This window comes from Candoia aspera, chromosome 17 (genome assembly GCF_035149785.1).
Source record: "Candoia aspera isolate rCanAsp1 chromosome 17, rCanAsp1.hap2, whole genome shotgun sequence".
Taxonomy (NCBI): Eukaryota; Metazoa; Chordata; class Lepidosauria; order Squamata; family Boidae; genus Candoia; species Candoia aspera.
Window position 1 is genome coordinate 325074 of NC_086169.1, and position 12525 is coordinate 337598.

General features: G+C 55.4%; 1 protein-coding gene across 1 annotated transcript; it reads right to left on the bottom strand.

Annotated features, from left to right (window-relative positions):
• Positions 1-595: 595 nt before the first annotated feature.
• KCNJ10 (potassium inwardly rectifying channel subfamily J member 10) lies at positions 596-1799 on the bottom strand. Its single transcript, XM_063316773.1, has one exon. It carries the CDS (start codon positions 1797-1799, stop codon positions 663-665), a length of 1137 nt encoding a protein of 378 aa, XP_063172843.1. The 3' UTR covers positions 596-662.
• Between the last annotated feature and the right edge of the window lie 10726 nt (positions 1800-12525).

The following is a 12525-nucleotide window of genomic DNA, read 5'->3' on the forward strand; positions in this document are numbered from 1 at the left end:
ATCTTTCTTCCTCCTGTTTTTTCCCACAGCCCTACATCACGCTGGTAGGGAGGGCCTGCTTTCTCAGTGGACAGCCGGTGGGAGGCCTGGGGCGGCCTTCTCCTTCCTCCTTGTCCTGGGCTTCAGCAGCATGTTGGATGTTGTTGATCCTTTACAGTAACAATAGCCAAGCTGCAGCTGGGATCCAAGGGCCCACCACAGGTGGGCAGAGACCAGAACCCCAGCTGTTTCCCATAAGGGCTCCAGCCACCTTCAGCCTGGGGATCCTGAGCTTTTTGAGATCCAAAGCAAAGGTCCCATTCACCCCCTGGGCTGGAGCGGGGCTGGGTGCACAGAAGCCCCAGCCCCTCCCCCAGGGGACTCAGCCACTTCCGGGTTTCAGGACTGCCTCGCTGGTGGTGTCTTCAGCTGCCCCCCCCTTGGGAGCCCTGCCCCTGCCGCTCTGCATGTTTTCAGAAAGGAAAGGAACGGGGGAGAATAAAGTGCACAAGAGAGGCGGCTGGGGAGCTCTTCCGTTGGGGATAAAGGGCCGCATTCCCTTTGGGGAGCCTCTCCTCCATCTGCAGCTGAGGAGGTTGGCAGGAATGCAGGGGACACAACGCGGGAGGGAGGGCTGCAATGGGTACCTAGAAGCTACGGGAGGCCAGTCCCCCCAGGAGGACTCAAACGTTGCTGATCCGGACACTCAGGGGGGTGCTGTCCCGCTCAGCTTTCTCCCGGAAGGATTCCTCCAGCTTCAGTTTCTCAGGGTCACCGAACCGTATGGTTTCGTGGGGGCAGCACGGGGGGGCTACCTTGATCACCCGCTCAAACAGGCTGAAATCGGCCACGTACTTTCCACTGGCTGAGAGAGAGATGACCGGAGTAAACTCGTAGCCCCAAAGGATCTCCTCGGGGAGGTAAGAGGTGCGGACCTGGCACGTTGCGCTAGTGGATTCAACGGTGCCACTGAGGATCACCACCAGCTCGAAGTCTCCTTCCCCCGTGCGCAGGGCCACGTCCCGGAAGGGGCTGCGTTCATTCACCACGTGGTAGAAGGTGAGCGGCAAGATGAGGAAGGGGCTGTCGGAAGATGTATCCACTTGGAAGTCCACGTTGACCTGGTTGAGTTGGACATTCTCACCTTCTTTGGTGAGGTGGGTTTGAAGGAGCTTCCCGGTGACCTGGCAGCCGATCAGGAGGCTTTTGCGCATGTTGGCCACCCGGATCATCAGGCAGGTTTTGCCATCATGCTGAGCCACCACTGCATTCTGGCTAAACTTGATGGTCTCGGCCCTCTTTTTGGGCCGGGCGATCTTGGCCAGGAAGGTGCCGGTGATGAAGATCTCCATGATGGTTGTGAGGACCAGCTGGCTGATGAGCAGGACAATGGCCAGCGGGCATTCCTCGCTGATGTAGCGGAAGCCATAGCCGATGGTGGTCTGGGACTCCAGGGAGAAGAGGAAGGCGCCAGTCAGCGTGTGGACCTGCATGACGCATGGCGTGTGGTTAGCGGGAGGGTCGAACTCCAGCAGGTCGCCATGGAGCAAGGCCACCAGGTACCATACGACCCCGAAGAGGAACCACGTCCCGGCGAAGGAGGCCGAGAAGAGGATCAGCTTGTAGCGCCACTGCATGTCAATGAACGTCGTCCACAGGTCCTTCAGGTACAGGAAACGCTTGTCGGCAATGTGCTCCATCCGCACGTTACTTCGCCCATCCTTGGTCATGACCCGCCTCTTCCGCAGTGCCGGGCCAATCAGGGGGTGGCTGTCGGTCTGTGTCGTCTGGCTGAAATACACCTTGGTGGCTGAGGTCATCTGAGGCAGAGGAGAGGGCAGACAGGGAAGAGGGGCAGATTAGAGGGCTCACACTAACCTCTGGCACTAGTGGGCACTCTCTGCAGGAGGGCTTGAGAGGAATATGGAAGGGGGATTAAAGCAGCATTAGGGACGAACCTCAAAAGAGCAATAAATCCCTGTGTCAAGGTGGAATTCCTCACCTACCCACAGTAGTCTTCCTTGAGGGGCTCTTGACCCCTTCCCCCCCGCCCCCACAACAGCCCTCCAGTTCACAATTTAATGGAAACGCAGCTCCTTCTACTTTCAGTTTATGTTGCCCACCGATTTCACTCCTGGGTCAGTTGGCATTCTTTAGCCTGAGTCTCGCTCATTGGCTGCAGGAGGAAAGAGGACGCCATTGGCCTTGGGCTGGATCCAGGCCTGCCTTATGTTCCCCACTCAGACATTGTGGTGAGGACAAGCCTTGATTTAATCAGGGTATCAAATGGCCACATTAAAAGGAATCAGATCTAGCTGGCAGCACAAACAAGGAAAGCATGAGGTGAACTGGGGTAGCTGTGTCGCTAAGCAAAGTAAGTCATTCGAGAAGGGAAGGGAAGGAAGAGGAAAGAAGAAGAAAGAAAAAAAGAAAGAAAGAAAGAAAGAAAGAAAGAAAGAAAGAAAGAAAGAAAGAAAGAAAGAAAGAAAGAAAGGGAGGGAGGGAGGGAGGGAGGGAGGGAGTTTAACAGGAAGGGTCTTTTGTCCCCAGATGCAGTGGGGTGTTACTTCCCAGCTAATTGCAGAAAAAAATCCCCCAGGGAAGTTAGTTGGATGCACATTAAGCCATGGTCAACTACAGGCTGGGGCCCCAAATGATCTCCCTCCCTCCCTCATTCTAAAAAGTGCTGCCTTGCAGTCAGACAAGGCCAATGAACCCTCCTGCTTGTCAGCCGGCCCTTCAAGCCCTCCCCCGCCTTCAATCCTGTTCCCAGCAAAGAGGAAACATCCCTCCCCTTGCTTGAAACCGGAAAGGCGTTTTTCATCTGGACCTGACCCTCTTTGTAAATTCTCGAGGGGGTCGGCCTCACCTGGGGAGAAAGCCAGGGGAAGGGGGTTTGCTTGCGCACCCCCCAAGCCCTCTCTGCCGGCCTGTTCCCCCCCCCCCCCGCCTGTGTCCGTGGCCAGAGCGAGGCGGAGGGGGCCGACTGGGGGCATCTTCCGGGGGTCCCCCTGCTCTGGGTGCCTTTTCCTCCTGCTGCCCCAAAGAGCAGCTGAGGCAGTTCCAGAGGCATCTCTGGGGCAAAGGGTGGGGGGCGTGGGGCTGGGCTTTTCCAGGCCTTCCCCACAGTCACCAAAGCGGCCCGCAGAAGCCAAGTCAGCTGGATCTTCGGCAGGAGCCCAAGCAGGCAGCGGGACATCGCCTTGCCTGGGGCTGGCCCCAGACAAATGCTTCTTAAGGAAGAGGGCTCTGGGGTTAACCCCCCCCCCCCAGAAATGTAAAATGCAAGTGCACCTCTTGAATCAACTTGGCCCCCAAAGTCCATGTGGGGAAAATGCCTCTCGAAGTCCAGTCGCAAATGGCATTTATTTATTACGTTTTAACTACGGGGCATTGGTGCCTCACACCCCCTGCCAAAAGAGCTTGCGAAACAGGGCCAACAGCCCAGGCAACGGCGCATCAGCCTTTGGCCTGAAATGTGAGGGTTCCTTTGAGACGGATCCCCTTCCTGCAGCGTCTTGTCATGTGTAGCGCCAGAGTATCTTTGAGCATGGGCAGAGTGCAGATGAACTTTCTGTCCACCTCAAGAGCCTGGGAGAGTTTCCACTTTGGGTCTCTGGCCCCTTGGTCACTGTCCATCCATTTTTGCTCAGGGACTGGAGTTTCCTTGTGTCGCGTCCAACTCTGCCACTCTCTCCGGGAGCTGTTTCACTAGTCCTATGTCCATAGGAATATTTTCATCTAGCTTTGTTTTGCAAAGATGCTGGCTTGGTGCATCCCTCCCGGCTAGAGCCGGAACAATGCCCAAGGCCTCTTCCTGGCTCCCTCCATGCCAGCTGCAAAGGCCCAGGCAACGCGGGCCGGCTCCAGAGGAGACCCTCCCCACAGCACGGGCTTTGTGGAACCAGATGCCAGGGAGGCCCCAAAAGAAGGCTAGGCAAAAAAGGGGAGAACCGAGGTGTCTTGTGAGGGAGCGGAGCAGATTCCACCCCCCCCAAAGACTCAAGAAGGACAGAAGGGTGCCTGGCAGCTGCAGAGAAAGGGGAAGTTGGAGGGAAAAGGCAGGGCCGCAACTAGGTGGGGGCAAGTGGGGCATGTGCCCCCGGTGCTGCGCTGGGGGGGCACCAAAATGAGCGCTGGGGGGCACCAAAATGAATGCAGGGGGGCACCAAAATGGGTGTGGAATCCATGTTTGCCCTGGGTGACACAGACCCTAGTTGTGGGCCTGGGAAAAGGGGCTGAAGCGAAGCGGAAGCTCAGCAGGCAATCCAGGCCTGTGCAATCTGAATTGCCTTAATGTTCTCCAGCCCCCACACCCAGGGCAAGAGTGAGGGGCCATGCCTGTACCCCCCTCTCTGCTCCCTGGTTTTTAGGCACTTTCTGGTGTTTCCTTCCACCTGGACAGTAAAGCGGGGCAAATCTGCAGCAAGAGGCTTTTAAGGATCAGTAAATGTCAATGAACTGGGACTGTGGAGGCCCCTCGCGCCCCCACCCCCATCCCAGCACTTGCACAGGAGAAAAGTGGCACCCTCCCAGGATCCCCAACACTTCCAGGGGTCACGGCCAAAGGCCCACCTGCCATTTGGCCAGAGAAAAGCTCGGGGGGGGGGGCAGTTTCAGCAGCTCTTTCATCCTTTGCCCTGCACCAGTTTTGAAAGCAGAGACGGTGACTCTTCTCCCAGCAGGGAAAAGGCACAGAGGCCACCTCATGGCTGCCCCCTGGCAGAGGATCAGCCGTCCACAGACTCCCTGGTACTGCCTGCACCCTGAGCAAGAGATGCCCCAGGGCCAGAGGCCAGAGGCACCCAAAGTCTGTGTCTGTGGCCAAAGCTGCATCCCCCCTCAAAGGGGGCCCTTCTCACCGGAAGAGGCTCCCCCTGTAGGCCCATTTCCCTTTTATCCCCGCCCCCACATTTGTCCCATTTTATCTTCAGCTCTCGGCTCAGTTGCCAGCCTTCCCCTCCTGTGCCATGGCTTGATCAAAGAACTCTGCAGTTCTTTGCACCCCCCACCCATCAGATCTGTTTCTTTTCTTTGTGGCACAAACAAGTCTCTTCTTAAACTCTGATAAATTGGGGGGGAGGGACAATCAGGTTTGTTAAAAGCAGATTCCCACAAGAACTAGTTTCTCTGGGTTTCTGGAAGAGGACAGGGGTGGGGAATATGGGGTACCAATTTACTTCCCACCGGCGTTTACATTTTGCATGGCATTCTGAGGGCGCCTGTCTGACTAACTCCCTGTGGCTGCCTGCTTCTCAAACTGCACCTCTGTGGTGCAGCACAAGGGAGAAACCTCACACCCCCTGCGCTCACGTGCTGCTCAGGGAGACGTGCTGTGCAGAGCCGGCAACACACATGAAAATGAAGCTCTGAGTTCAAGTGAAGAGAGGGAGGCCGGTGGGACTCCCACAGAAAGACAAAGGCCCTCTTCCCGTGATGTGCTTGTGGCATTTGCACCACAGGCAGCGCTTGGTAGTTTTGCCAACCCAGAAAGAGGAGTAATTCAGAGAGACAGTTATGGGTGTTGTGGGGAGGTGGCCAAATTCAGGGATTGACGGGAGGGAGCTGTAGCAAACCGCAGTCTGGTTCCTGAATCAAGCTTTGCAAGTGAGCACAGACTTGTTTTTGAAGTTTACTCATCTTAAACATAAAATAAATCAATACATCCCTTGGGGGGCATCCTAGGACCCACAGCTCCAATCTGTGGGCCTGGCAGCCTTCACGGTCTCGCCCCCCAGCCCCCCAGTCCAAATCTCCAAGTTTCCCAGAAGAACACGGTGGGCCTTCTTAGCCTTTGTAAAGGATACTATTTGCCAGATACCATTAAGCTGCACCTGTTGAAATGTTGCCTTTCTTTTCTGCCCAAAACAGCCCCTTCTCGCCCTCAGCCGCCTCCCCCCACCAACCTGGTCCCCACATGCCTCAGAGCTGTCCCTGCAATAGGCCCCACAGGTGGCTGGCTGTTAACATCTTGGAGGCATTAAACATTAACTACATGTGCCTCGGCCTGCATTCATTAGGCAGGAACGATGCTGCCCCAGTGCGTAAACGTTTACAGCCTGTTTTACAAGAAGAACATAATATATAACTATTTTTTCATCTAGAAAGTCTGGCCAGAGGTGCCTCTGGAGGTACCTCCTAAAGATTCCCTTCTGCGTGGGATTCTGGCTGTGCCAGATTTGGGTTGCAAAGTGCATCATTTGAACAGAAACCAACCTTCTTCCATGCCGTCTTTTGAATAGCAGGGATTTTCAGAGAGCTGGATTCAGAAGATGAGCTGAGGAAGGTGTGCCAGGCCACCCTCTTGTCACCAGGTGGCCCAGCGCTGTGCTAAACACATAAAAAGTTTGGCTCAGCAGAAACTGGTTCCTGAGGCCTCTTTCTTAAGACCGATTCCTGATCATGGCTTCCTCCCTGCCAATCTGCTTTGCATCCCAGGAAAAGGGCGCCAGCCAGTCACCCCCCTCTAAAATGTGGCATCCAGAAATGATCTGACAATGCCTTCTGAAAGCTAATAAACAAACACTGCGGCTCCTTCCTTCCCTTCAGCAAATGTGGTTAAACTGTAAACTGGGTTCACTTTAAAAGGTTGTGCAGCAAATAAGTTTCTTCCTCCAGGGCGGCTTGGTAGCACTCAGAACAAGCAGCAGCTCGTTAAATCTTGTGTTTGGGCTTCGAGGGATCCTGCTGGGGCAGAGCCGGAATTGCATCGGAGCAGCACAGTCTTTGCTCCCCGCCAGCCCTTGCAGCAGTGCTAACTCTGTTGCCCTTTGGCAGCGTTGGACAACAGCTCCCATCATGCTGGTGGGAGAAAAGCAGGAGTTGGGGAAACACAGGAGGCATTTAAGTAGAAAGGGGTGCATCATCCGGGGTGCAGCCAGACGGTGGCACGGTCAAAGCTGCAGTGCAACTCGGGCATCTTGTGGGGCACCTGCAGACCGGGCCAGGGCGGCTCTCAGCACCTGGCTCCAACAGGCGGATGCAGGGGCTTCCGCCAACTTAGGCCTTTCCGGACATCAGCGCAGGGTCCGTCTCGGTTGCCCTGGAGTGTCTGTAAGGGAGGCAGTTTTGCAACCCTTCTAAGGGAATGATCCTGCGCTCCCAGGTTGAATGCTGTGCCAGCAGCAAAATTCCTTTGGATTTGCACAGCCTCTCCTGGTACTCTCCCCACAGCAGCCTGGCAAAACGTGGCAGGCCAAGAACCTGCAGGCTGAGCAGAGGCTCTGAGTGGCCCAACCAGCCTGAGCTGGGCGCCCAGGTGCACCAAGGCTCCCCCATCTCCCCGAAGGAGCCCTGCTTCCCTCCTTGTGGCAAACGGGACCCCTTTCTCCAGCCACCAGCAGTCTCTCCTGGGGATGCAGCCAGCCTGGTTCCTCCCTTTGACCCGCCCCATTATAAGACCGGGGGGTGGGGGTGGGGGAGGCGGGCCATGAGTCCTCACTGAACCTCAGTGGGGCAGCAGATATTGGAAACCATCAAACTCAGTTGCTGAGGATCAGGCCAGCTTGTGGGGAGGGGGTGGAGTTGGGGGGGGGACTGAAAGCATTTGACTGTTTGGTAAGGAGAGCAGGCCAGACAGTAGCTCCATTGTCTGCCCCCCAGGAGAAGGCCTGAATGGAGCTTCCAGAGAGACAAAAGAGCTTTGAGAAGCCCGGCTTGTTAGTATGCGCAGAGGGAGCCGCGGCCTTCTCTGGCTCGGCCTCCCCTTCCCCTTCTCTCTTGCCCCCCCCCCCCAGTGGGCATGAGCTCCTCGGGCTGGGATCTGTGCTCGTTGCACCCCTTCCAGGATTCACCTGTTCTGACCTCCAGCTCTCTGCCAACACAGGGGCACAGCCATGCCCATCACCTAGGCAAATATTGCCCCTGTCTCTGCTTGCCAAGTGTTTATTTGGGGTGCCCTGGTTTTCCTTCCCCGGGAGGAAGGCCCAGGAAGAGCCAAGCTCACAAAATTGGCCTGTTCTCCTTCCGCTCAGCTACAAATGCCATCCTGCATCTCCATCGCTCATTTGGAGTTGTGGGGTTCTCAGCCTGGCCCAACCCCTCAGCCTCTCTGGAGAAGTGGGAATGCTTGCCCCACACAGCGGAGCCACAAAGTTATTTGCACAATGCTTCCACAGTGGTTTAAATTATCTCAACTTCCCCCTTTCTACAGCTGAAGTTCTGGAAGTCAGGCAGGAAATCCACAAAAATCCTAAACTCCCAATGTCTTGGCATCATTTTAGCAGGAAAGAAAGTGCTCCCCAAAATTCACTCTCACAACTTTAGGAAAATACAGAAACTCCTGGCCTTGGCATCTTTGCTCCATCCACCACAACCTTTGCCCTCGCAAAATAAAATAGTACAATAAAATAATAAAATAATAAAATAATTAGCTGCCTTGAGGCTACAAAATCTACCAAAGGAAAAGGCACTTGGCCTCAGGACCCAGTTAATGCCTCACCACTTCAGCCCTTCCTCAAAATGCTGGCAGCAGAAGAAATATTTTTTTTCCAAAGAAGGCACATATTTTCAGGAGAGGGGTGGGGGAAAGAGACCATTTCCTGGAATGTTAAAGTTGGTTACCAGAAGAGAAAGATAGATGTTGAAGAAATATTAGCAGGGACACAGAGTGAGCATCTGAATCTGGCTCACCTGGAGGGCTTCTGGCTGGGCAGGGCGGGTTGGCAGGGCCATGGCCTCCGTTCGGAGTAATTTCTGCCATGCTGAGAGGCCGCCAGGAGTTGGAACAGAAGACCTTCCAACTTCAGAGGGTTGCCTTGACTTCCCTGCCTGCCAAAAACCTCTCTCTGCTGCCTTCCTTCCTCTTCTCTCCCTCCACCCACACGACTCCCCGATTGCCTTCGGCAGGCATCTGCCCTTTGCAAGAGATGGCTCAGCCCACCTCACCTTCCAAAAAGTGTCCAAAAACCCAGAGCCCCAAAGGGCCTCGTCTGTCAGCACCTGGGGATGTTTTCAGTCTCCTGCTTCTTGTGAAAAGCCCCAGCAGCTCGCGGGACACAGGTCCCCCATCTGTCCCCAGGCAGGGAACTTCGGGGCAGTGCAATTCCCTGCAGAGGCTTTGGGTTTCCCACATGTCACATCCCACATCCACGTATGCATGGTGTCCTCCACGCCCACGCAACCGTCTCCCTTGGGAGAACCAGGAAAGGATCCCAGGAAGGGGGATCTGAGAGCTTGGGAGGAATAAACCATGACTGGGTTGCTGGGAGTAAGAAGAGAAAGGTGGTCTCCCAAGGAGAGTCAGGGCAGACAGAGTTTGCTTGCCTTTTGCCAAGACCACCTAAAAGGGAGACAACCCAATTACATCCGCTTGGGCAGGTTGGTACCCATCGCCACCACCTGCCGAGACTCCAAGAGGAGGGTCCTTAGCAGCCCCCTCCCCTCTTCTGCATCACCCCATCGGATACACCAGAGGAGTGGGGCCAGCCCTGCGGGGCGCTTTGAACCTTCCCACGTCCTCCTGCCTCCGTCCAAGGCTGGTGCTTCTTACCTTGAGCCCGGAGAAGGCTTGGACTGCAAAGCAGGTGGCCTTCACCTAGGGTGGACCTTCTCACAGCTGATCGGCACTCTGTCGGCACCCCGTTTCCTAACTGGCCTGGGGGTGAACTCCTCTCCCCATGGGGTGGGGGATCCAGAGGCTGCAAGGCTGCACCCACCGCGGAGGAGGTCGGAGAGGAGTTTCCACCATCCGATCAGCATCAGCGTCGCCTGGCTCTGCAAGGCTGAGCCTCCCCCATGGATTTTCTGCTTCCCTTTTTCCCCCTCTCTGCAGCTCACAAAAGTTTGTTCAACTTCAAGTGAATGAAAGGATTATTTTTTTAAAGGAGGGGGCAGCCGAGGAAGGCGACTGACGTCCTCGGTCGGCCTATCAGACAAGAGTTTGATTTGCCAGAATCTGTGGAGAAAGGAGAAGCGGGAGGAGGAGGAGAATGTGGAGAGTGTGAAAGAAAAAAAGAAAAGGAAGAGAAGGAAGGAAGGAAGGAAGGAAGGAAGGAAGGAAGGAAGGATTTGGCCATGGACTGGAGGGGAGGAGAGGAGGGGAGGGGAAAGGACCTCACGGGAGAAGCCAGAGGGTTAAAGTTTTAGCAGAAAGTTAATGAGCTGGAAACCAAGTGCCCTCCATCCATGCAAAGGGTCACAAGGCAAGGCGGGCAGTGGCCAAGGCAGGACAACAAGGGGAGGAGAAAGGGGGGGGGCAGAACATCATCACAGCCAGAGTGCCTGATGGGTTTTAAAAGTGCCTTCTGCCTGGACCACACGTTCGTCTCTGGCCAGGCGCTTTCGCAGGGGACAGCATGGGGCACACAGCACCCAGCCCAATGGGCATGTCTGTTGGGGGCCCTCCAGGAATGCCTGGCATTGTGCATCAGTTCAGGCAGAGCTCTGCTTGCTTCTCATCTGTGGTCCCCCATCTTTTTTTGCAGGTCTGGCATGCCACAGCCAAAGGTCTGGGCGTCTGGACAGCCAAGTCCAGAACCCCTGGCGAAGGATGGGCAGAGAGGCCAACAGGGAGGGGTTCCAAGGGAACTCCGGGCAAGAGGGTGGGCATGCTGAGCAACAAGTCGAAAGAACAGCGTGCACCTTCGGTCTCCCTGTATGTAGTGGGTTTAGGCTTCGGGGAGAGCGGTTAGTCCCCAGAGGTGCCAGTTGGGCAAAGACGTTCCAGAGCTGATGGGATCCACCTGGTCTCGGTCTCCGTCTCCTTGCTTCTCTGATGCACATGCGACTGGGAAACAGTCCCTGGGGTGATCCAGAAACATCAAAGCCAAGAATTGCCAAATCAAAGGGCAAAAAAAGCGAAGCTGACCACGAGAAAAGTGGCACCCATAGAGACGGGGGAGATACGTGACCTTGCCTGGGCGGGCATTCCCTGCATGCAGCCTGCCCCAGAGGAAGTTCTTCTCCCTGCCCACACCCGGCTCCCCACAAGCCAGAGCAAGCTGAGGGGGGTCTCCTGACAATGATTTTAAGGACTGGACCTGGAGACGTACAGGGAGGGGTCTGTTTTTCATCTGGGCAGGAACAAAGCCCCCACGTTCAGGGGCAGCGGGCTCTGAAACCCTCTTGACCGGCTTCCCTCTAGGAGCCAGGACTGCTTCGGGAAGAGGGGGCCGTGGGGGCCACTGACCTGATGGAGGCTGCAGCATCTTGGTGGCTTCCGGGCCCTCCACAGGCCCTTGCGCCCTCTGCCTGTGAAGCAGGGAACTGCTGGGGCGAGAAGGCGATGCAGACCTGGCGGCTGACCTATTCTGGGGTAAAATTACACGTTCTGCGGTTTCCTTTTCACTCAAGCTTCAGGTGCTCTGCTTAGTTTTCTTGCTCTAGATAATGAATGTAATTAACCTTGACACGGGTTCCTTTCTTTCCAAGGCTGTATCTTGTTTCGGGCAAAACCCTCCTGCTTTTTAAATTACCTTGCTCCTAAGCTAAATCTACTACTTGCTTCCTTCTTCGTTTCTTTTTGTTTTCAAATTATACTCGTAGCTTTGGGAAAAGATGCCCAGCTGTAAAACAGGCCCACCTGTTCTGTCTAAGCCCCGTCTCTGCTTTTGGCCCTGGGAACCCCCACTCGTTCGCAGGAAAGCATGTTGTGGCTGGGAGAACAACTCCTTCAGATGGTCATGTCTCGGTCTTCTCAAGCAGAGTCTTCCCTCTGGGTGATGCGTTCCAGATCCCCAGGAGCACAGAACAGCCCTCATTCCCTTTGCCCTGAGCAGGTTCTGTAACCCAGGCATGAGGAATTCTTGACCATAATCCAAGGCTTAACAGGCTGGGCCACCCAGCCCATAGTAGCTTATTCATCAAGCTGAGGTTCATCAAGCCATGATTTAGCAGGATTTGTGAACCAAGCCTTAGCTGTTGGCATTTACAGACACCTCCATCAGCTTTGGGGTCGAAGCCTGAAAGCCACACTGGGTAACCCTGGGTAGACTGGCTTGGCAGACCCAGCTGTTGCAACAGGGTCAAAAGTGCTGGAGAAAGGGAGAGGGCTGCAGTGGAGCAGAACAACCCTGTCTCTTTCGCCATGAGCTGCTAGCCCCTTGGGGAGTTTGCCCTGCCATGGCCTCTTCAAACCTGAGGTCTTCCGGTGGCAGAGATGGAGCTGAAGAACTCCCTGGTGCCAGTCCCTTTGGGAAAACTGGAGGGGACAAACCCCTCACTCTCTGGCTTTATCTGCCTGGTTCCTTCATGTGCCGTTTCCCTTCTGCTGCACCTTTTTGCGGTGGAGCTGCCACAACGTGTCTCCATTCCAAGCAGGCCAGAGGCATTCTCTATTATCAGGGGCACCTCTGGCTTGACAGAACTGGGCCAGTTTTCATGGCAACTGTTAATGGGGTTTTAGGCAGAAGCCATGTCTTCCCCAGGAGAAATTTGCAGCTAAGTTCAAAGCCCTCCAGTGTTTGTGGCCTTGGTATCAAAGGAGCCCCTCTCTCTGTTCCTCCTCCAAGCTCAGATCTGCTGAGGGGGCTTTCCTTGCCATCCCGGAGGAGGAGGAGGGGGTCCTTTAGCCATGGCCCCCTCATTGTACAGGGCACAGAAGCCAGA

What these genes read in the sequence shown, in the direction of transcription:
- KCNJ10 (XM_063316773.1), bottom strand. Translation starts at nt 1,799, where the DNA reads ATGACCTCAGCCACCAAGGTGTATTTCAGCCAGACGACACAGACCGAC.